Source organism: Sus scrofa, chromosome 13 (genome assembly GCF_000003025.6).
Source record: "Sus scrofa isolate TJ Tabasco breed Duroc chromosome 13, Sscrofa11.1, whole genome shotgun sequence".
NCBI lineage: Eukaryota > Metazoa > Chordata > Mammalia > Artiodactyla > Suidae > Sus > Sus scrofa.
Window position 1 is genome coordinate 201055268 of NC_010455.5, and position 24108 is coordinate 201079375.

The following is a 24108-nucleotide window of genomic DNA, read 5'->3' on the forward strand; positions in this document are numbered from 1 at the left end:
TTTGACCTCTCCTCCCAAAAGTGAATTTTTAAAAAAGCAAATATTGTTTAATCACGGTATATTTGTAAGTTCTCTTATCATAAAATACAATCAGATCTTTAAATTTCTTTTAGTTTCTTTTGTTTAAGTATCTCACTTATTCTTTTTAGTGCCTCACCCACGGCATATGGAGGTTCCCAGGCTAGGGGTCTAATCGAAGCTACAGCTGTCAGTCTGTGCCAGAGCCACACCAACGACCTACACCACAGCTCACGGCAACGCCGGATCCTTAACCCAGGGATCAAATCCTCAACCTCATGGTTCCTAGTCAGTTTTGTTTCTACTGCACCATGACCGGGAACTCCTCACTTATTTTATAGTTTAAAGAATTATATTCTGATATTTCATATGTCACTGCTTTTATTAAAAAATTTTTTTATTATGGAAAACTTCAAATATTCATAAAAGTAGAGAGAATAATGTAACGAGGCCCCATGTCTTTGTCCTCCTGCTTCCACAGTCATCACTGCTTTGTCTGCCTGGTTTACTAACATTTTCAATGTCAGTAATACCACATTTTAGAATACTGTCTTTAGGAACAAGCCTTGATGTTTAAAAGTGGGGGAAAAAGCCCGAAACAAGAAACAAAAACTATGCCTACACTTTATCTGATTATGGCTATTTATAGAGAGTTGATAATTATATAAAACATTTTTTTAACTCATATTCCGTTTTCTCTATCAGAAATACTAGAATTTGTCCATTGAAATGAGTTAGCAAAGTCATTTGTTCCATTATTAGGTTGCAGGTGTGACTTAATTGTGCTTATCTTGTCTTAAATGTTAAAAATTTTTAACTCACTTGTTTGAACAAAGCAACCAAAAGCAGGTAGTTTTTGGAGATGATGTGGTTCGACGATTATGGTTTTCTTTTCCTCCTGTGTTCGTAGACTTTTGAATGATGGCCATTCTGGCTGGTGTAAGGTGGTACCTCATAGTGCTTTTGATTTGCATTGCTCTGATAATGAGTGATGTTGAACATCTGTTCATGCGTTTTTTTGGCCATCCGTTATGTCTTTGGAAAACTGTCTGTTTAGATATTCTGCCCATTTTTTGATGGGGTTGTTTGTTTTTTTGGTATGGAGCTGTAGTTCCTCCTGTATTGAGAGTCAGCTATAGTTTGAGGAAGCTGTCCTTCTGGAGGGTGAGATGAAACAAAGGCTTTTCCCACTTTCTGGGGCTAGGTGTGCCATCTGCCTACAGTTCTAGGCAGAGTGGGGTTAGGGCCTTAATTGTGGTGTAAATATTGCTATGACAGGGTTGAGGGGAAGTGATTCTGTTAGGGGTGCTGGGGGGAGACTCTGTATGTAGGCGAAAGCATTGGTGTTGGACTTGGAGCATGATGTTGACAGGCAGAAAAGGAAAAAAGGCTCTTGAGTAGACTGAGCCAAAGAGTGGTATTTGAGGAGCGGGCTTTGTCTGTCCTGGCTAAAGTGTAGATTTGTAGGAGATAAGACTGGAAAGATGGAGGTAATGACAGTGCAAAATGTAACAGTGTGAAGAAGTGAAGGTGGAATGAGCGTGCTTTCCAGGCAGTGTTTTAAATACTTTATGTGTGCAGTGCCATGGATTCCTACTTTATAAATGAGGCCACTTAGTCACCCAGGAGTTTAGATCCTTGTGTGAGGCCACTAGTAAATTGTGGAGCCAGGGGTTAGATAAACTAGGGCAGGCTGACTCTGGAGTGTGAGGGCTTTGGGCCTTGAACACTGGATTAATAAGCAAGTGTTCAGGCACTTTTTTGGGTCTTACTGTGAACAGTAACCTAGCAGTATATTAAATGATTTTTAAAAACAAAGATCTTTATTAGTTTATTTTCATGGCCTTTTAACCTATATTGGAGTTTTAAAAATTGGAGGTATTTAGGGGTTGTTCTCATAGTTGTGACCTTTGTGACCTTTAGCTGGATTCCATGATGACTTTTATGTTGAGATGGAGCCTGAATTTCTTGGACTGTTTTCCTCTGATTGTAAAAGATGTGCATATTTATAAAAGTTGTGATGCACTGAAAAGTATAAAGGAAATTAAACATCACCGTGTCTTTTATTGGCCAAAGACATTCATTATTAATAATTTTATGCATTTTCTTCTAGAGTTTTTTTCTATGTATGTATTTTGCTTTCCTGAGACTATGCTTTGATGAAGATTTTGAGTTCTTTCTGATAAAATGTAATGCATGCTTTTTTCCTTATATGATTATCATAAGAACTTAAATGATTACATAATGTTAAATCATGTTCCATAATCTTTGTCATCTTTTCTTTCAGTGTTGAACATTTTAATTTTTCTAATTTATTTTTGATGACAAACTTGTGTATAAATTTTGTATTTTCCATTATGAAATTATTTTTAAAGTAGAGATTGAACATGAGTCAAAATAGACTACAAACTGAACATGAATCAGTGCTACATGAAGAAAACTGCATAGGAACAGTACTTTTTTTTTTTTTTTTTTTTTGTCTTTTGTCTTTTTGTCTTTTGTTGTTGTTGTTGCTATTTCTTGGGCCGCTCCCGCGGCATATGGAGGTTCCCAGGCTAGGGGTTGAATCGGAGCTGTAGCCACCGGCCTACGCCAGAGGCACAGCAACGCAGGATCCAAGCCGCGTCTGCAACCTACACTACAGCTCACGGCAACACCAGATCGTTAACCCACTGAGCAAGGGCAGGGACCGAACCCTCAACCTCATGGTTCCTAGTCGGATTCGTTAACCACTGCGCCACGACGGGAACTCCGGAACAGTACTTTTGTCAAAGCTTATATTCAAGTATAGTGTGTACAGATTTGAAGGTCATACATTGAAAAATAAAGCCTAAGATTTGAGCAAGAAAAACACACTGGGTCTGGCTAATTAGATTTGAGGAGAGAATTGAGTATCTTGATGTTCAGGTGGAGAAGAAGCTGAGGGGAGGTGTCTTTGTGCATATGGAACATTGTGTGGGATCTGTGTAGCTACTTTATATTTCTTCAGAGAGCAGAAAAAACATCATGAACTTAAGTTAGTATAGAGGGATTCATCATGCAGTTTGTGGCTAAGAATTGAAAAGTCTTGGAGTTCCCTGGCGGCCTAGCAGTTAAGGATTTGGTATTGTCGTTGTGGTGCAGGTTTGATGCCTGGTCTGGGAACTTCTGCATGCCAGAGGTGTGGCCACAAAAAAAAAGATCCTTTGATCATGATGAGAATTATTCTTTCAGATGGGTAGATTTTCACTGTATTTAGGATTTTATTCTGTGTAAGGAGGAAGGGGTGTTTAGGATGACAAAGCTATTGCCAGGGCTTTATTCCTAAATTTTATTTTAATTCTAATTTTAGTTTTCTCACCTGTTGTATGTCTCCTTTTTGATATGCAAATAAGAGGGCAGTCATATTCCATTAAGATCTGTGGTTTTGATTCAAAGGACAAACCAAAACAAGGAAGAAAAAAAACCCCACCCAGACAGCTAGCAAAATAGCCTGTCCATGTATATATCGATTTGCGTGGCTGTGAGGGAGGTCCCCAAAGCTGAACATCCAACCTAGTGAGGCCAGTGGAATTTGAAGTGTAGTTGGGAAACGTTGACATTAACAGATCAATCATAGGTATTAGAAATGTGACAGTAGGGCTACTGATACCCCATGTCAGTCATTTTTACAGAATTTCCATTAATCAGGACAATTCTAGGTTAAGATTTTAAGGTTTATGGTTCTATTTTTTTTTTTTTTTACAAAATACACATTCATTTTAGAAAATTCAGAGAATACAGAAGAATGATGATTTCTTGCAGTTCCTCTCTTAGAGATGACTACTATTTGCATTTTGTGTATAACCTGTCATTTTTTTCCCCTGCACACAATTATTCTTCTCTCCTTTTTAAAAATAAATATATTTGCATACTGCTTTATAGCCCACTTTTTCTATATAAGATGATATTTTCCATGTTATGATTGTGTTATATCAGTGTACTTAAACGGAACGTCTGCCAGCATATAATGGAAATGAAATTGAGATTCACCAAGCAGTAGATAGTATCCCCTGAGTAAGGATGTAACATAAATAATTAATAAAATATAGTGGTAGGTAATTAAATGCAAGTATAGAGGAGAGACTGGAGTTAGCTTTAGGCCGAATGAGGAAGAATGGAAGTGGTCTTGAAGAGTGGATAGGATTTAGGCAAAGAAGAGGCAACGTATAGGCAGGGGGAATGATTTGAGCTTTGATGCAGAAGGAGGTTAAGTGGCATTTTATAGAATGCCATGCTGAGCTTTTGAGTTCAGGGCAATAAGATTTGATCTAATGTTCCAAAGTTACAGAGGGGTTAAATCCAGGTTGAAAGTCTGTGCTTCAGAAATATACGTGTGGCAGCTAAATGTGCGATGAAATGGGATAAGGAATTAGCGGTCTTCGAGTAAAATATTTCCTAAGTCCTCCTGTGCTCGAGTGACCTGAAAGTTCTTGTTTAAAAAAAAAACAAGCAGATTCTTTTGTCCTTTATCCATGCTTCCTGAATCAGAATCTTTGGGAGTGGAACCTGCGGTTTGGAGAACCTCCTCTATTGTTTCTGACATACCCTTTGGCCTAGGAGATGCTTATTTTAGGAGGCATCATGCGAAATAAGGACCTGGACCAAGGTGATGGCAGTAGGCACGGGGAAGAATGGAATGGCACGAGGCAGGTTGGAAATTGACTTAGTGAGGTCATTTGAGTAGTTAAAGAAGTCAGCACTAGAGAAGTCATGGAAAGAATGGTTGGGGGGGTGGAGGTGGGAATGTGGGTTGTTGGTAAGGAAGGGTGAGGATGCCGTTTAGGTGGGGCCAGTCGAGGTAGTTACGTGGCACTGTAGGTGGCATCTAACAGCTGTTGGACTAGATACTGAGTGCTTAGGGTTGAGAAAGGAGTCCAGAATCAGTGCAGAATAAACCTTCGAAGTACTTCTTTCAGATGGAAAGATGTATAAAAAAATTAGTGGAGGGGCCAGGTGAAGTAACACCTGAGTTTGGGCTAAAGGTCAAAGATACATGGAGAGTAATTGGTGCTGTGAAATATAAGACCACACATGTTAAGAATTTCTGAGGTAGTGTTTCTCCTTAAGTTCCACAAAAATCTAGCAAGGAAAATATAAACTTATTTTACTGCTGTCAGTAATAGGCTTGTTGGAAGAAAATGAAAGCTGTTAATACTAGTATGTGTTTTTTGATTATTTCTGGTTCTTGTTATTTTTCTGTATTTCTGAAATTCAAGGATAATTAAAATCAGTGGTTTATAAAATTATATACAGTTATATGTATAGAAGTATACATAACCAATTAAGTATGTGTGTATGCACTTATGTAAATTATACATAATGTATATTTTACAAGTAAAATGGGGTTGTGTGTATACACACACATATAAAATACTTTAGACCATCCTCTTTATTCGTGCTATCGAAGGCAGTGAGCAGAGTGGTTTTTTTATTAGGAAGTGGCATTTAGAAACTAGTTATGAGGAGGGACTGCAGGCTATTCCTGATTAAACATATTCTTCTAAGCATCTTGAGTCTTATGGATGTGCTTTGTCTTTAGAAGACATGCAAGCGTGAGAGCTCCCCATGTGTTCAGGTTAGGGATGGAAATGGAACAAGGGATGGCGCTAAACACTGCATCTCAACCTTGTTTGGGTCTCAGAGCACCTAGAGGTCATGGGCTGCTCTCTTTTAATTCCTCTTGTGAGCAGGCTTGATTGAATAATAGTTTGAGTACATCATGTGTAGGTGGTATGAAGTGGGCGCATCAACAGAAGAGACTGAAAAAAATTCTCCTTCATATCACTTTACTCTTTTGGTCTTTTGTCCTTTCTAAAGCCGCACCCACGCCATATGGAGGTTCACGGGCTAGGGGTCTAATCAGAGCTGTTGCTGTCAGCCTTTGCCAGAGGCACAGCAATGCTGGATCCTTAACCCACTGAGCGAGGCCAGGGATCGAACCCACAACCCATGGTTCCTAGTCGGATTTGTTTCCGCTGCGCCACAACGGGAACTCCATATCATTTTGCTCTTAATTCCTGTTTCCAAAAGGTTCCTGTACCCAGGCCTGTGTGTGTGTGTGTCTATTTCAGAAGGAAGAGGGGCTTTTTCACACCAAACAATTTTCAGATGCCAGCAGGGTGTCTGAGAAGTCAGCCCAATTCTGACACTGTCTACCTGGAGGGAGAATCAGATCTCACAGGGAAAGGGCTCAGTCCTGTAAGACCACCCTCCACTGCCGACACCAGTTGTAAGTCCAGGTTGTTACCTGTGCTTCTTACTGACTACGAATTGGAGGTTTCTATGACCTCCTTCTCAGGTTTGATTCATTTCCAAGAATTTCTCACAGAACTCAACTTTTCTAAGGTGAAATCCAACACCAAACTTGGTGGATGGCATGTGAGGTAAGCAGTAGGAAAGAGGTCCTAGATGATTAGGGTTTTAGTTTGGGGGATTGGGATGTGGAGACAAAAACTGAGAATACAGAAGGAGAAATGGATTTTTTCCCTGTCCCACCTGGTCTTTCTTCCTCCTATTTTGAACAGGAGAGAAGAGTGGGGAGACGGTAAATTCACTTCAGTGTGGGCCTGAGATCAGTGACTTTGGAGGCAGTTTGGTTGGATTTGAATCTGATTTCTTTACAATGAATCCTGGGTAACTTGGAGTGACTTCATTTCTCTGGGCCTTAGTTCCCTCACCTGTAAAATAGGGGTAATAGTGCTACTTAACTTATGTAATTATTTATGGGAATTAAGTGAATTAAAGAAAAATGTTTATGTGCCCATGGAATAGAAGACATCTTACATGCAGTAATTGGGGAACAGTAATAATGGGACATCAAGCTTGGTTCACTGGACTCTCAGCGATGTGAGCCTGAAACTCTAAGGAGAGACGGGGGCCAGACACATAGCTTTTAATTTAATGAATTAGTTAATTTTTGCTTTTTAGGGCCGCACCCACGGCGTAGAAGTTCCCAGCTAGGGGTCACATCAGAGCTGCAGCTGCCGGCCTGTGCCACAGCCACAGCAGTGTGGGATCTGAGCCGTGTCTGCGACCTACACCACAGCTCACAGTGACGCTGGATCATTTAATTCACTGAATGACGCCAGGGATCAAACTCACATCCTCACGGATACTAGTCAGATTCGTTTCCGATGTGCCGCAATGGGAACTTGATTTAATTTAGTTTAATTTGGCTGTGCCCGTGGTTTAATTTAGTTTAATTTTTCTGTGCCAGGGATTGAACCCAAGTCATAGCAGTGAACCAAGCTGAGGCAGTGACAATGCTGGAGCCTTAACCACAGACATAGCCTTCCACAGACATAGCGTTTTAAAAGTCTGCTTAATTCCACATACAACGAAAACAGTCCTCAGTGTTATCTTTCAACCAACTATCTTAGTTTTTTTAATTTTTTTGTCTTTTTAGGGCCACATCCATGGCATATGGAGGTTCCCAGGCTAGAGGTCTAATCAGAGCTACAGCTACTGGCCTATACCACAGCCACAGCAACACCAGATCCTCAACCCACTGAGCAAGGCCAAGGATCAAACCCGAAACCTCGTGGTTCCTAGTTGGATTTGTTTCCGCTTCAACACGATGGAAACTCCTGTTTTCATTGTTGTAGCTTTTTCTTTTTCTTTTTTTTGGAGGGTACCTTATTCTTAATTGGCATCTTCTAAACTATCAGAATTGTCCTTTTAAATTTCATTATGCATTATATTTTATTTTTTCATGTGGGTTAAATTTTTTAAATTGTGACTATATGAAAATGTATATAACATGTAAAATTAAAAGGTAATAAAAAACAACTGTATACTTTCACCCAGCTTAAGAAATAAAGTAGTACCTACCAGGACTTCTGAAGCTTTGTATCGTACTGATTCTTTTCACCTGCTGCTTATACTACTTCCCTACTACCTTAGTTATTTTGAATCTAGATGTAACTTTTAGTTTTGCATCAGTACAAAACATTATGTCATTAGAGAATACATCAGTACCTGCCATTTAGTTCATTAACTCTTGAGTTAATCTGGATTTGCCTTATCATGCTAATGCATTCATTTCAATCACAGTTTTGCTGCTTTAGTTTTTTTCAGGTTTGTATTAATTTTATGGATCTCAGCATGACATTGCTTTTAATTAGGTGTCTTGATATCTTCCCTCCCTCCCCTCTCCTTGTCTTTCTCCCCCCACCCTTCTTGAGAAAGAGACAGACTCCAAGAGAGTGAAGAAACTTAGCTTCTTGAAATTCTGCTATCCTGTAGATAGATGTACTGTAGGCTAATTTTATGCAGTGACTTTCAGACAACCAAAAATGGTTTGTAAGTTCAGCTTCAAAAACCACTTAAGCTCAGTTCCTAGATTGTTCATAAACCATTTTATATTGCCTGTGGCGAAATGTGAGCTAAAACATACTGTAAAAGATTTTGAGGATTATGGGAGGTTCCTGTGGTAAGGGTAATAGATGCTTTTCATTAGCATCTAATTTGACTCCATAATTTTTGAATGACTCTATTTGTGGGGGAAAAGACAAAAAATTCACTGTAGGTTTTTCTCAGAAGAAATTAAAATATGACTGGATTTTTAAGCTTCTTTAGAAAGAAAATTATATCTTCAGTTTGCCAAGTATATTTGGTATTGGCTGTTACCTACTCATTGTCGTAAAAGTCACATCTGATATAAACAATTGTTTTTTGAAAAATGACCAGCCCTAATAATCACTCGAATCTTTATGTAAGGTTATTCGGAGTTCCCCCCATGGCGCAATGGAAATGAATCCGACTAGGAACCATGAGGTTGTGGGTTTGATCCCTGGCTTTGATCAGTGGGTTAAGGATCCGGCGTTGCTGTGAGCTGTGGTATAGGTCGCAGACGCGGCTCGGATCTGGCATTGCTCTGGCTCTGGCATAGGCTGGCAGCAACAGCTCCAATTAGACCCCTAGCCTGGGAACCTCCATATGCCGTGGGGTGTGGCCCAGGTAAAATTAAAAAAATAAAGTTATCCAAGGTCAAGACTTAAGGAGTTTATCATTACTCAGTATATGATGCTGTAGTTGCTGCATATGTCAGCAGCACATTTTATGTTTAACTCTACAGGATCCCCCCAACCCCCAGTCTTTTTGCCCTTTCTAGGGCCGCTCCTGGGTTATATAAATGTTGCCAGGCTAGGGGTCTAATCGGAGCTGTAGCCTCTGGCCTACACCAGAGCCACAGCAACTCGGGATCCAAGCCGAGTATGCGACCTACACCACAGCTCACGGCAACGCTGGATCCTTAACCCACTGAGCTAGGCCCAGGGATTGAACCCGCGACCTCATGGTTCCTAGTCAGATTCGTTAACACTGAGTCACGACGGGAACTCTACAGGATTCTTTAGCCTGTGCTAAAGCGTGCATTTCAAATGAGTAGTGATTAAGTGGATAATTTTTATAAAAGATGACAGTTTCAGGGTGAGGCTGTTTTGATAATCAGTAATCAGATGCATTATCCATTGTGCTACTGGCCCACCCATATTTCTTACCTTTATATATTTAAAACAGTAATGAAATAATCTGCTAATTTCTCACAACTCTTAACAAAAAGAATACTAATGTTTTACTTGATTGTGCTCTTCTTATCAAGTGCTTTTGTATTAGTATCATTTCCTTTTGAAACCTCTGACGTTGGCAGAACATAGATGGCATTGTGACATTTACAGGTGAAGAATAAGTGGTTGAGGGCCTGAAGGATTTGAAAATTTGTAGTTCAAAGCTAGAGATTTAATTCACATTTTCCTTTACCATAGTTCCTGTTAGAATTGTAAAGATTGACCATTTAGGAGGGAGAAATTACTAGAAAACTGTCTTTGAAGTAAAAAATCTTAAACTGTTAATTCACATATTTTTTGCAAATAAAACTACTTTGATTCCGTACTTTAATGTTTATCCAAACATCTATTTCCACCCTCCATAGGGTCCCAATTCATCTCATGTTTAATTTTAATTGATACTATAGGAGCATCTAAACTGGAAAAGTGGTTCTTCAGGAATGGAGTCTGGAATATAGGGAATGATTTCAGACACGACTCCTAGTTTACAAGTAATTCATACATTTTTAAACCCCTGTGCCTGAGCTCCTCTTCCAGTTGCTACTATTTGGAGTACAGATTTTCAGCTTTTAAAGAATCTGGGCATTGAAAAGTGGATTAAGAAATAAGTGAAAAGCAGGAATATTTGGGGTCAGTAAATGCAGACTCAAATCCATATTATGACCCATTTGCCTAAAAACGTTTTTCCCTCAAACTAACTCAGTTTTAACATTATATTTTGCAGCACTATTAGACTTTTACCAGTTAGGGGTCTATTTGGGCTAACTAGCATCATTGATTGAAAACTGCAAATAATTAAAGTGAATTACTGTCAGCCTAGTTGATTTCTCCCTATTACATACCTGAAGTGAACTATATTGAGGCAGGAGGAGCTTTGGGTGGTAATTTAGGAACATATTTAGGGGAAAGGATTATTACTAGGATGATTGGAATGCCATAACGTAAAATTTAGGGAATTACAGGCATCAGGAATTGAGAGAGTGCTAGCAAAGGAAAAGAACCAGAGTTCCCCTCGTGGCTCAGTGGAACCGAATCTGATGAGTGTCCTTGAGGACGCAGGTTCGATTCCTGGCCTGGCTCACTGGGTTAAAGATCCAGCATTGCCGTGAGCCGTGGTGTAGGTCGCACACGCGGCTCGGATCTGGTGTGGCTGTGACATATGGCGTAGGCCAGCGGTTACAGCTCCAATTGGACCCCTAGCCTGGGAGCCTCCATATGCCACAGTTGTGGCCCTAAAAAGAGAAAAAAGGAAAAAAAAACCCCACCAAGGAAATAACTGGTTTTGGAGTTTTTCTAGATAAAGAGAGGATCTAGAATTGGTTACGTTTCTGTGTTTCTTATGCAGGGTCCTTAGTGCCTGTGACAGGTATAATATTTTTTGCGCTCAGTAGATTATTTTGGCTAGCCTGCAAACTTGGCCAGCATAAGCAACATTGTTTCATTAGGAATAATACTGCATTCCACAGTATCAATTAAAAAAACCAGATTTTTAGACCAGACTCATTTATAAGTTAGGTTTCAGCCTCTGCTTTTCTTTGTCTTCTTTGGCATCATGTGTTCTCAGTTGATGACGACAGGGTTGCTTTTGCTTTCCTGTCCGTCATTATGGAATTTGCTGGCGAATCATGAAATACCAGTGGAAATAACAAGTAGGAGTACAGTGCATGAGTTCTAGTAAGCAAGGGAAGCCACTCAGAGAGCAGGAGAGGGCTTGTGGGCTTAGGGGAGCAGTTGTGAGCAGTGTCTTGGAACTTAATTTACTATTAACATTGGTAGATTGACACGTGATCTTTCCTATAAGGTAACTTTCATTACCTCTGATAGTAAGCCACGGTGGAAAGTGAGTTCACATTCATACTGATTTGTGAATTGATAAAAATTACAAAATATAGGTTTTATTCTCGCGATAAATTATATGAAGTCGTGGACTGTTGATGGCTTATTTCGTACCTAGAAATTGTGAAATTTTTGTTGGTAGTCAGATTTTAAAACTTTCTTACAATTATACATTCGCATTTTATATATAATTGATTTTCATTAATAAAAGTTATTTCCAAGTAAGCTTAAATCACTGTTAGTAAATGAATTTGCAGTAATTTTATGTTTTGGGGGTTGTGTTTACGTTAGATGTTCCTCAATTAGGGGTAATTGTCTTGCATCCTTATCTCTTATCATAATCTGTTTTTCTTCACACAGTGTTATAGTTTTGCTGCTGGACTCTTCCCTCCCTTCCCCCACCCCATCAGGATGATATGAGACTTGAAAGAAGACGATGCATACAGGTGACTCAAGTTTTGAAATACAGTAAAACTGTGGTTGTCTGAGAGAATGTGGGAACTGGTGGTATATTTTGAATGGGGGAAGCTTTCTGATAAACAGCAGTAGCGGGGGAGAATGATTTAGCTTGATAAATACAAAGATAGTTGGGATGTTTATGAAACTTTGGGCATCAGTTTGATAATCAGTGACTGATAGTGGTATTAGTGCAAATACAGCATAGTCATTGCTAACACTTGACCTTTTCAAAAGGGGATGGCTGGCTAATAGTACTTTGGTGAGAATTGAAGTGTTTCTGGTAAAATAAATAAAATATTCACCTTAAAGGTTGAATGCATGTTTCCCCCAGATCCCTATTAGAACAGATCTTTTAAAGGCGTAGGGAGTAGATGTTAGTAGTGTGTCTTAAGACTCTGACAGTTAAATTGAGGATAATACACCCATATGTATGATTCCTTAAAAAATACGGCCTGGGTTTTTGTTTTTTTCTTTTCTACCCTTCTCCCTCCTTTCCTCCTTTCCTCCCTTCCTCCCTTCCTTTTTCTTCTCTCCTTCCCTTTTACTCTTTTGTCATTTGTATTTATATAGGAGAAGCAATATAAAAGGTATTTTTGATTTTGTGATTAATTGAGGTGATCTTATTTATATGGAAAAATGGAGGCTGTTCCATCTGTGGCTGTGTTTGAACTCTTGAGTGTAGCTAATGGGTAGAGTGATAGCAACTTTTAAACTTGTGTGTTCTTAGATCAGGCTGATCATGAGGCATTTTGTTGAACCAAGTGGCTTATATTTGAAGACCTGGTCAGAGATAGTCTTATGTGATTTATAAACTTTTTGAAATGTGGTCTTTAACTGGAAAAGAAGTAGCTATGTAAATCTTGAATACATATTTAATTACATTACAGGTGAAGGTATTAAAGTTTTCATGATTGGTTTTTGTTTTGGTGATCTTTGTTTTTTAAAAGGAAAATACTGCCATTTTTGCCTTCAGAGTGGGATTTAAAAAAATAATGTCTCAGGTGTACCATTTTGTATGAAGAAATGTGCTTGAAGGTATATTAAATTTAATTACAGATCAAATAATCATTTACATTCATGAGGGACTCAAAGAATCTGATGGTAATTCTTTTTTGAGTGAAAGGTGGTTGATTATTTGTGTACTCTCGGGGTACACAGATATTTGTGCCTTTGAGGGGTACCCCATATACACATTCTGGCTGAGTAGCTGATGCAATCAACATGATGCTAAGACTGAATTTCACTGTCATAGAGAAATAAGTAGGAGTATTTACAGAAAAAAATTTTAGAATTTTATGAAAATTTTCTTGTCGGATTTTATAAGTTTGACCTTTTGGTGCAGGACCAGTTTCTCAGCACTGTCAGCTCTCGGATTGCTCCTGGGGCACTGTGCTGCCCGCTGGCTATCCAAGTAGATGCTCACTTTCAACTGAGGTCAGTAGAGGAACAAAATATTTTGGGGGTATCCCATAGATTTATCCGTGAAAATTAATGATTTTGGAGATTCTCCCTTAAGGAATTTGAGGCAGCAGAGTTGCTATTTTATTTCTAGCTTATCTTCACAAAATGTAAAGGGTTTCCGAATAGCTCTTTTTCTTGAAAGGCTTATGTGTGAAATGAAATATCTAAAGAGTAAATACAGTTTATATAGGTTATCTAGATTTTAAAAATTTAAACTTATTTATTTAATTTCTTTTCTTTCTTTTTTTTAAAGTGTGGACATATGGAAGTTCCCAGGTTAGGGGTCAAATCAGAGCTACAGCTGCCAGTCTGCATCACAGCCACAGCAATGCCACATCCGAGCAGTGTCTGCAACCTACACCAGAGCTCAAGGCAATGCCCGATCCTCAACCCACCCAGTGGGGACAGGGATTAATCCTGCATCCCCATGGATAATACTAGTTGTGTTCGTTTCCCCTGAACCACAATGGGAACTCCCAATTAAAAAAAAATTTTTTTGTGGCTGCACCTGCCGCTTGCAGAAGTTCCTGGGCCAGGGATCGAACCTGTGCCCCTGCAGTGAAATCACCAGATCCTTAATCCACTGATCCACAAGGGAACACTTACCTAATTAGTTTTTGAATGTTAAAACACACAAAAAATTGACAGATACTAGACTTACGATATAATCCAATCTCACTTACTTGGCTTTGTAGTCTTTAAAAATTATCAACATTTATTGAGCTTCTAAAAGAACATACCCAAGAAAGAAATCTGACTCTAATATATGTGTTAGCTGTTGGTGTATTTCTTTTTCAACAGTTTGAAAGTTAACCATTGTTTTTGAATGTAACATTAATAGCTTTCACAATCATCGATTAATTCAGTTTACTGTTGTTTTACTAGGCACACATTTATCCTTCAGCTGATAGGAATTTAACACATAAAAGCTCATAAGGAGTTTTTCATTGAAAGTTACTTCTAGAATATGCGTTTGCTTACTTGAAAGTGAATATTGTTTCCCCAAGCGTTCATGGTCCTGCCTTTATGTTGGTTAGATGTGATGATACCTAACTTTCTCATACCATTTCATTGATTAGGTTCAGGGATGCTAGAAAGGACATTTTTGTGTGTTTTGACTGACTGGTCTTTCAAAAGCCAGTGCTTAGTAGTGGATTTTACTGAACGGCAAGCCAGAGTTAAATCCTAATGTGTCTCTGGTACATGTGAATATAGGTGTTCCTGACGTGTTTAATTTGAGGGTGTTTTTGCATATTTTAAAATATAGTTAGAATATAAATAGTATAAGTTAGGTAAAATTGGGTAATTTTTGGAAGAAAAATCATTTATGACCAAACATTTTACATAGCTAACACTTGCTTTGTACCAGGTACTGCCGTAGTGCTCTGTTCATAAGGACCATCCTGCTTAGGAATCCTGCTTACATTTCAGTTGGAGGAGGGGGCAGATGTATAGACAAATGATACGGCTGGTTTTCTGGATAAATTTTAACCTGTCTGTTGAAGACACGGCGTCTAGAGTGAAAACAGAAAGCACTTCCCTCTGGTTAACGGCGTTCATGGTAATGGCTGTGCCGGAGCCCTACACGCCTGTGGAGATCTGCCTTTGTGTCCCACTCTTGGCTTCTAAGCTTTAGCCCCTGTAACTGCCTTCTGGGTGTCTGTCCTACACACACTCCCGCTTTTCCTATTTCAACTTGTTAGTGACCAGCGACACCATTCTGCATCCCAGCTCGGGTCGTTCTCAGAGCCTGGGAACCACTCTTTACCCCTTTGAATTGAGAGGTCAGCAAGTTCACTTTATTTAGGATATAAAAATCACTGACTTAGGAGATCATATTTGGAAAACTCACTGTCTCAGAGATCACTGTGCACACTAACGTAAAGGTTTTTGCATTTTCCCAATTTATTTGGTAAAAAGGATGTCCTCCCCATCCCACCCCATCCCCCCTTTCCCTTTTTTGGCCATTTTTCTTTTTAATGCCGTTTTTTTCTTTTTCTTCTCTTTTTAGGGTCACACCCGCAGCATGTGGAAGTTCCCAGGCTAGGGGGTCAAATCAGAGCTGCAGATGCTGGCCTGCACCACAGCCATGCAGGACTGAGCTGCGCCTGCGACCTACACCACAGCTCATGGCAACACTGGATCCTTAGCACACTGAGCGAGGCCAGGGATCAAACCCACGTCTTCATATGTGCTAGTCGGGTTTGTGTGACTGCTGAGCTACAATGGAAACTCCTCGATGCCATTTTTGGTTAAGATCATCCCTCCCTTTTATTTCTTATTTATATCTATTAACGTCCAATAGAACATTAGTGAGAAAAGCTGTTGGATACAGCAGCTGATATCATTCTTTACTGGGCTTCTTAGCAACTGAAATTGCTTTTTAACAGTAGTGATAGGCTGGAGTTTCGGCTTTGGCTAAACGGTAATGAACCTAAGACCTGTGAGGGTGCGGGTTTGATCCCTGGCTCCGCTCAGTGGGTTACGGATCTGGTGTTGCCGTGACCTGTGGTGTAGGTTGCAGATACGACTCGGCTCCTGAGTTGCTATGGATGTGGTGTAGGCCGGCAGCTCCATCTGTGATTCAACCCCTAGCCTGGGAACTTCCATTTGCCACGGGTGCGGCTCTAATAAGTCAAACAAACAAACATAAAAACAGTAGTGATAGGCTAGTTATTTTAAAACTTTAAATATTAGAACGTACAGGACTGTAACTCTTTGATAATAACATTAGTGATTTATTTTAAATTTTGATTTGTTCATGTTGTCTTTGTCATATTTCTATACATTCAAGTGCTTAAAACCATTTTTTTTTTTTTTTTTGGGTCTTTTTTTAGGGCCACACTTGTGGCATATGGAGGTTCCCAGGCTAGAGTTCTAATCGGAGCTGTTGCTGCTAGCCTATGCCACAGCCACAGCAATGCCAGATCCAAGCCATGTCTGTGACCTATACCATAGCTCATGGCAACACCAGAGCCTTAACCGCCTGAGCGAGGCCAGGGATCGAACCTGCAACCTTGTGGTTCCTAGTCAGATTTCCTTCCGCTGTGCCACGACGAGAACTCCAAAACCATTTGCTGTATCAGAGTTTTTAATTTTAGATTCCCTAACTCATTTATTTTTAATTTTATTTTATGTTTTTAGGGCTGCACTTGCGGCATACGGAGGTTCCCAGGCTAGGGGTTGAATTGGAGCTGCTGCTGCTGGCCTACTCCACAGCCATAGCAACACCAGGTATACTAGAAAGACACTACGCTACAGCTATGACAACTGTGGATCCCTAATCCACTGTGCTGGGCCGGGGATTGAACCTTTGAACCTGAACCTCTGCAGAGAGAATGCTGGATCCTTAACCCACTGTGCCACAGTGGGAACTCCAGAATCTGTTTTTATGTTGTTAATATTTTCTCTTATTGCCTAGCATTATGTTGTAAATGTTTCCCTGTGTCATCAAAAGTTTATTTTAATGATCTGCTCTCCCCTTGAACTTAGAGCAAATTCAGAACATTCAGAACTGTGACTCTGTGAGGATGAAGTGCTTTAGAAGTGTGTTTTAATGTATGCCGATTTGAGACTATTTCCTTGTGTGCTTATTTCCTGTTTAAGTTAGATGTCGCTCTCTTTTTTTAGTTATTTATTTATTTTTGCTTTTTTAGGGCCGTACCCAAGGCATGTGGAAGTTCCCGAGCTATGGGTCAAATCAGAGCTATGGTGTGCCGGCCTACACCATAGCCACAGCAACTTGGGATCCGAGCTGGGCCTGTGACCTACACCACAGCTCTTGGCAGTGCCAGATCCTTAACCCACTGAACGAGGCCAGGAATTGAGCCTGCGTCCTCAGGGATACCAGCGGATACTTTGTTTCTGCTGCGCTGCAATGGGAACTCCCTGTCTCTTAATAGTAGTAGTTGTTTTTTTTCCTTTTTTTTTGTTTTCTTTTTAATGGCTGTACCCAGGGCATGTGGAAATTCTTGGGCCTGGGTGTGAGTCTGAGCTGTAGCTCAAGGCAGGATCATTTAACCCACTGTATCAGGCAGGGAATTGAACTCTCTTCCTGTGACACGAGCTGCTGCAATTGGATTCTTAACCCACTGTACCACAGTGGGAACTCCATCCTCTTCACTAACATCTCTGCATAAGTGTTTGGTTGTATGTTAAATTATTCTCTTTATCTTAAATTATTTCCTTGTAATTTATTCCTAGGAGTGTGAGTATTAGGTCATAAGGTTTGAAAAAATTTTAAGGCCCTTTATATAACTTTTTGAAAGATTTTTGGTAGTTGTACCAATTTACACTCACTAGCATTAAATGAATGTTTGTCTTTCAATGTATCTTTGTGAGCATTGAGTGCTATACTTAAAAATAAGTTTCTAATTCAGCTGGCAAAAAAAAGAATCTTCTATTTTAGAAAATTTGAAAGTGATAGTGTGTACTCAGTAGAAGAAAAAGTTCATTTGCTTCAGAAATGCAAAGCGACAAACCGAATGTAGTTCAGTAAATAAATATTCACCTTTAGCAAGTGCTTGGTTTTACTTAATGCTTTTATGGCATTTGCACATGTTTGCTTACCTTTTTTTTTTTTTTTTGTCCCAGCTAGTCTGATTCTCAAGGTCAGAGGGCCATGGCTTATTCTCTCTGTGTGCCCTGTGTCTTTCTAGCAGGGTTCCTGTGGCATAGAAAGTGATCGACAAATACTTGCAAAAAGAGCAATTTTTTTTTTTTTTTGCCATTCTTCTAATGCCTGGAACTGTCTTACTCTGAATGTCTGCTTTAATACATTTATTCAAATGGTTTTAAGAGTTCCACATTTTTTTCTATTTCCTTTTTTGTTTCGTATTTTTATTGTTTATAAGTGAAAGCAGTTAATAATACTTACATCATGTGTGTAGCACATCAGAGAACATGATCTTTATAGAAAAGATGATGGGAAACCTGAGGTTAGCCATGTTGTAAAGTTGAATTTTTAGGCCCTAGTGCCTTTATTCAAGACCTAGGTGAAAGCTAATAGATGCGTATTCATTATTTTAGATTTTAGAGATACCTAACTAAATGTACCTCCAAAAGAATGTTTGAGTTCTGGGAAGATGACAACAGGGCATAGTTTTTTGAATCTTCACTATTTTTTCTAAAAACAGAGTAACCAGGACAGCAAAACCAAAAATTCATGGGAACTTTCTTTAGGATTAGGTGAAGAGTATCACCACAGGCTCTGATAGAAGTAGGTGGGGACAAATATTGAATAACTACCAGATCTGTAAGGTGAAGCAGCAGGTGTCTGGTGGACCTTAGAACGGGAAAGCCCCAAGCTGGCTACCAAAAAGTCCCTGGAGAGTGTGGCAAGCAGGTTTGAGAACGGCAGCTGAAATGAAGAGATGATTTTGAGTTCCCAGGATACCAGGAGCCCACAGTGAGTTCTATGAGTTTAGAGCCATCTGGTCCTTAAGAATTTTCGAAACTTAACAGTTGAAGCTCCCTACCTGGTCCTCATAAGGAGACATTTGCCGTTATAAGAATCCAAATTAAAAAGGATGAAGACAGTGAGGAAAAGGCAAAAAGGTCAGGTGGAAAGTACAGGAGACCTCATTCTTGAGACTGTATTTTGGTATCTTTCATTTCCTCTCCATGAAAACAGAAGAGAACTCTCACTGAAGCCAGAGAAGCTACTCCAGTTTCCTGAAAGTTTTTTATTTTATATGAAATAGAGCAACTGATTAGGATCACAAATTCCCTACAGTTTTTTTTTAATTAAAAGGAAAGAGTAAGGAGATGAATAATATTTCTGCAGACAATGAGAGCATTTCAGAAAGAAATGTTCATAAAACAAATGAAAACTGTCACCTAATGTTTCTAAACAAACCCAAAGAAATTTGGAAAATGATACAAGTATGGAAGAGCAATATAAATCCGAATAAGGAGATCTTAGAAATATAACTCAGGAAAGGAGAAGTAAAAGAAAAATGGTTAAAATAAATGAAGCCTAGGAGATCCGACTGTGGTGCAACAAGATCAGCGGCATCTCTGCAGCACCAGGACGAAGGTTTGATTTCTGGCCTTGCACACGGGGTTAAAGGATCCCGCATCGCTGCAGCTGCGATGTGGGTCGAAGCGGAGGCTCAGATCTAATTCCTGGTCCGGGAACTCCATGTGCCTCGGGGGACCAAAAAAGAAAAAAAGGGCGGGAAAGAAGCCTAAACTAGAAAGGTACACAAGAGTGAAAAAACCCAAAGAAAATTTCTTCAGAGAAACAGAAGATAAATCAGAAGAATTTAAACAAGAAAGAATTGAAGAACAATAAACTTTTTAGAGAAAGTGACATTTACTAAATGGAGGCAAAGAAATTTCAGTGAAGAAATAAAGCAATGAAACTTCATTAATTCTAATAATCGTAACTCAAATAAATTTTCTGACATTAAAAAAAGGTTTGCCATTACATTTGGAGAGGGCATGTTGTATACTTGGATAAATTGATGCAGAAATGCTCAACATGCAGACAACCTCTTTAAACATTATTGAACTTTAAAAGAAAGTTCCTGGGGTATCTAGGCAAAGACCCAAGTCTCTAAGGGGAAGAATAGTAGGTTGTCTGGTTTTGATACGTGTCTTATGGTAGAAGCTGTAGAATAACATCTAATATATGCAAGGAAGAGAGAGCCAGGAGTTTTATATCCAGCTAAATTGAAGTATAAAGACAGCAGACAAAATGTTATGAACATGAGTATGCATTAGGCTGTTGTTTTTTTGAGCACTTGTTAAGGAATCTACCGAAGAATAAACTTTGGCAACTGGAGAGACTGCAGGAACATTGATAAAAGGGGAGAGTTAGAGATACCTGTGCAACTGAAACTCGGTGAGGCTTGCGGGTGGGTGTAATGTATAATGGCTGGAATCTCTGCAATGAGGAGACAGTACACAGCAAAACAAGTAGAATGAAGTTTCTTATTGGCTCATAGTTACTAATGGGAAGTAAAAGAATATTACATCAGATCAGATGGTTGGAGAAGAGGGAAGGGAAGGGGAAAAAGTTCCTATTTAAATTTCAGTGGTGTTCCTAAATAGGGGGATCAGTAGGTTATTACACCCCTTCACCCCAGACCTTAATGAAAAAATAGGAAAATAGAAGGGATTTGGGTAACCGTGAGAACTAAATACAAAGCTCCAGATCTCACTTCATTCAGGGAATAGGAAGCATAATAGTAATAAAACCGCACAGTGTAGTTCGGAGTGCATACACAGCACATGCCTGATACATACATGTACGCTGTTGTTATTATTTCTGTTGCCTCCCCACTCAGTTGCTATTTCCGTACTGTTCGTGTGTATTTGGGGCTTGTATTTTCTTTTCTTTTTTTTTTTTTCGTCCTTTTAGGGCTGCACCCACGGCCTATGGAGGAGGTTCCCAGTTTAGGGGTCTAATTGGAGCTCTTGTTGCCGGCCTACACCACAGCTCACAGCAACGCCGGATCCTTAACCCACTGAGGTAGGCCAGAGATCAAACCTGCAACCTCATGGTTGCTAGTCGGATTTGTTTCTGCTGCGCCATGACCGGGAACTCCTGGATTATATTTTCTTAAACTTCCTCTTTGATAATTTGGCATGTCGTCTCAAATCACATGTTAATGTCTCACATTTCATCAGAAATACAGTTAATTCAAATTCATCTTATTTATACCTAATTTAAAATTTGTGTGGAAGCACTTTTATTTATTAGGCATTGGAATTATGCTGAATTTTTCTGCTTATTGGAATTATTCAGGCAGGATTTATTTGCAGAAGCATGTTAGGGAAAATGTGACAGGTAAAGTTTTTTTTTTCTGGGAACCAAGTTACAATTTTTGTCATATTGATATATTTGAGATGACTGTCTAACATCTATTTTTACATAACACTAGTAGAAAAAGATTTTGTTACAGTTACGCAAATAAATTTATTTATTATGGCCGCACCCATGGCATATGGGCATATGGAATTGAGTCCGAGCCACAGCTGTGACCTTTGCTGCACCTGCGACAACACCAGATCCTACAACCCACTGGGCCGATCCAGGGATCGAACCAGCAGTGCCACAGAAACAAGCCAGATCATTGACCCCTGTGCTACAGTGGCAACTCCGCAAGTTTATTATCGAAAGAGATCTGAAATACTTGAGTTCTCCCTCTTTTCCGTTAAATAAATCATGAAATGTAATTTTTTTTCTTTTTGAGAGCAAGGACTTTTTCCTATCCTTCACCTTTTATATGTGTATTTGAATGTTCTTTGACATATTTGCATATCAAAAATTTATGCATTTTATGAGTACGTTTGAGGTTTTAGTGAATTAAACACTTGTGCAGTATACACACACATAAACATACACACGTTTTATTTTTGTCTTTTTATGGCTGCACCGGTGGCATATGTATGAATGTTCCTTGGCTAGGGTCAAATCGGAACCGTAGCTGCGGACTTACGCCATAGCTACATCCTCGACCTATGCCACAGCTCGTGGCAACCCTGGATCATTTACCCACTGAGCGATGCCAGGGATCAGACCCAAATCATCATGGATACTTGTTAGGTTCTTAACTTGATGAGCCACAGCGGGAACTCCCAGTTTATATATACTTAATTAAAAATAATTCAAGCTCATATAGAAGTTCTATGAAGAAGAAAATAGAAGTCAGCAGTAAGCCAGAGAATATCATTGTATTCTTTTAGGTTTATGTATTGTTGCTTGTTACCTTATGTACATGAAGCTCCTTCAGATAGTATTGAAGAAGCAAAATTGGGGTCCCAATTTACTTTTATCTAGTCTTTTAAAATTTAAACATTTCTCCACCATCACTATTCTTTTATAGCATCACTTTTAGTGAGTAATTAGTATTTCTGCAAATCAGCTACTATTTAACCTACTCCCCATTGTCGCAAATGAGTTGCTAATAATGTTTAAGTGACTGTTATGTGATAGTCTTTGTCTTCATCTTTGACCTATTGCCTCAGGTCCAGGTCCTAGAAGTTGCATTTGAGTTAAAGAATATGTACATTTTAAAGACTTTACGTATTTTCAAATGTCTTTTTAAAGAACCCTTTATGCTTTTAGTAGCTATACAACAGAATTTTACCATATTTAGAATCCTGAGTATTTAAAAATATCTGCCAGTTTGATAGACAAAACAGAACTTAATATTTTAATTTACATTTAGTTAAATATTAGTGAGATTGAGTAATTCATGCCTGTATATGTTCTGTGAATTTCCTTTTAATATCTTTGCTGTATTTATCTCGAGTATTTTTAAAAAAACACCTGTAAAATAGCTGTTCTTCATTTAGTCTTACTGTATGCCGGGAACCATTCTAAACTATTTACATTTATTAACTAATTTTTTCTTGATAATAACTCTCACGTATGATGATGAACCCCGGCAGAAGTTAGGTAGTCTGCCTCAGGCCACACAGCTAGTGAGGGATAAAGCTTAGACGCAAACCCCGGATATTGACTCCAGACTAACCCGTGTAGTCCTGCTTTGTAACTTCTAATAAATTTTCCAGCTTATGTTTGTTTTAATTTTGCTCATAGTATCATTTTGTATAGGAGCTTTAAGTTTTTGTTTGGAGAGACTAGGTCACATTTGTTAGTGTAATGCCTGGAACGTAATCGATTCTCAAATATTTCTTGAACAAATGAGAATAAACCCATTAACAATTTGTTGATGGCGGTGACCTTTTCTGTATTTTATATCCTCTTTTACAGGAATTCCAAAGGGCTTCATAAAAAGTTTACTTTTTGGTTTTGATAAGATATGATAAGCTTATCTGTAAGAGCTTTGCTGGAAAGTCTGTAGAAGTAATTACTGTTTTAAAAGGAACATGTGTTCTTAAGCAAATATGAGTTGTGAAGAATGTGTATTATTGACAGTGATTTGAATTATAGATTCAAGTGAAATAAAATACTTGTTTTGGGTGTAGGGATAATTTGGTGAAGTTTGATTTTTGTAGTTTTAGGAAATGGATAGATTTGGCTATTTTTAATTAAGCTTTTTGAATAATATTTGCTTGAAGAAATAAGATATTTTTAAAGGAGAACTCAAACTTGTAAAGTTGATGTTAAAAGTTATTGCTTAAGGGAGTTCCCATTGTGGCTCAGTGGTAATGAACCCACCTAATATCCATGTGGGTGTGGGTTCCATCCCTGGCCTCGCTCAGTGGGTCAAGGATCTGGTGTTGCCCTGAGCTGTGGTGTAGATCACACATGTGACTTGAATCTGGTGTTGCCGTGGCTGTGGTGTAGGCTGACCACTGCAGCTCCAACACTACCCCCTAGTCTGGGAACTCAGGTGTGGTCCTAAAAAGCAAAAAAACAAAAACTGAAAAAAGTTAACTGCTTAAGGTTTTCATAGTGTAGATCACCTACTCCAAAGGAACCTAGATGTGCTTTATATGAAGTTATAAAAGCTAAAAATTTTTGTGGAATCCTTGCTTTTTCTGTAAGCTCTTGGTTACAACCAGCCTTTTTCCTCCCACTAGTAGTAGTATTTTTTAAGCTGTGCTTAGCAGACATGTTAAAGTCATATTTGTATTTTTCTGTGTTAGGCATTGATGACTCAGTTTGGAGGCATTGATTAAGAAAACAATCTATTCTGGAAGTAAATAAATGAAATACCAGTTTTCTTTTCCTTATTCTTTTTTAGTGATCTTCAGTTTTTAAATTCTTCCATTGGTTACTTACATCACATTAAATACAGTAATGTGTGTATAGACCTACTTTATTGTT

At 38.8% G+C, this 24108-nt stretch overlaps 1 protein-coding gene across 11 annotated transcripts in view; it reads left to right on the plus strand.

Moving 5' to 3' along the window:
- DYRK1A (dual specificity tyrosine phosphorylation regulated kinase 1A) overlaps positions 1–24108 on the plus strand; it is a 151441-nt gene that overhangs the window by 46762 nt on the left and 80571 nt on the right. For 8 of the 11 annotated variants that reach the window (XM_005670334.3, XM_003132770.5, XM_005670335.2 and 5 more), the window contains exon 2: positions 11802–11887. The exons of 1 other annotated variant lie outside the window; for it this stretch is intronic. In XM_005670334.3, coding sequence (XP_005670391.1) covers positions 11878–11887 — 10 coding nt within the window. In that variant the 5' untranslated portion in view covers positions 11802–11877. Of the gene's footprint in view, positions 1–11801; positions 11888–13242; positions 13335–24108 lie in introns of all 11 variants that reach the window. 2 more of the 11 variants (XM_005670336.2, XM_021070973.1) reach the window with 1 other exon arrangement.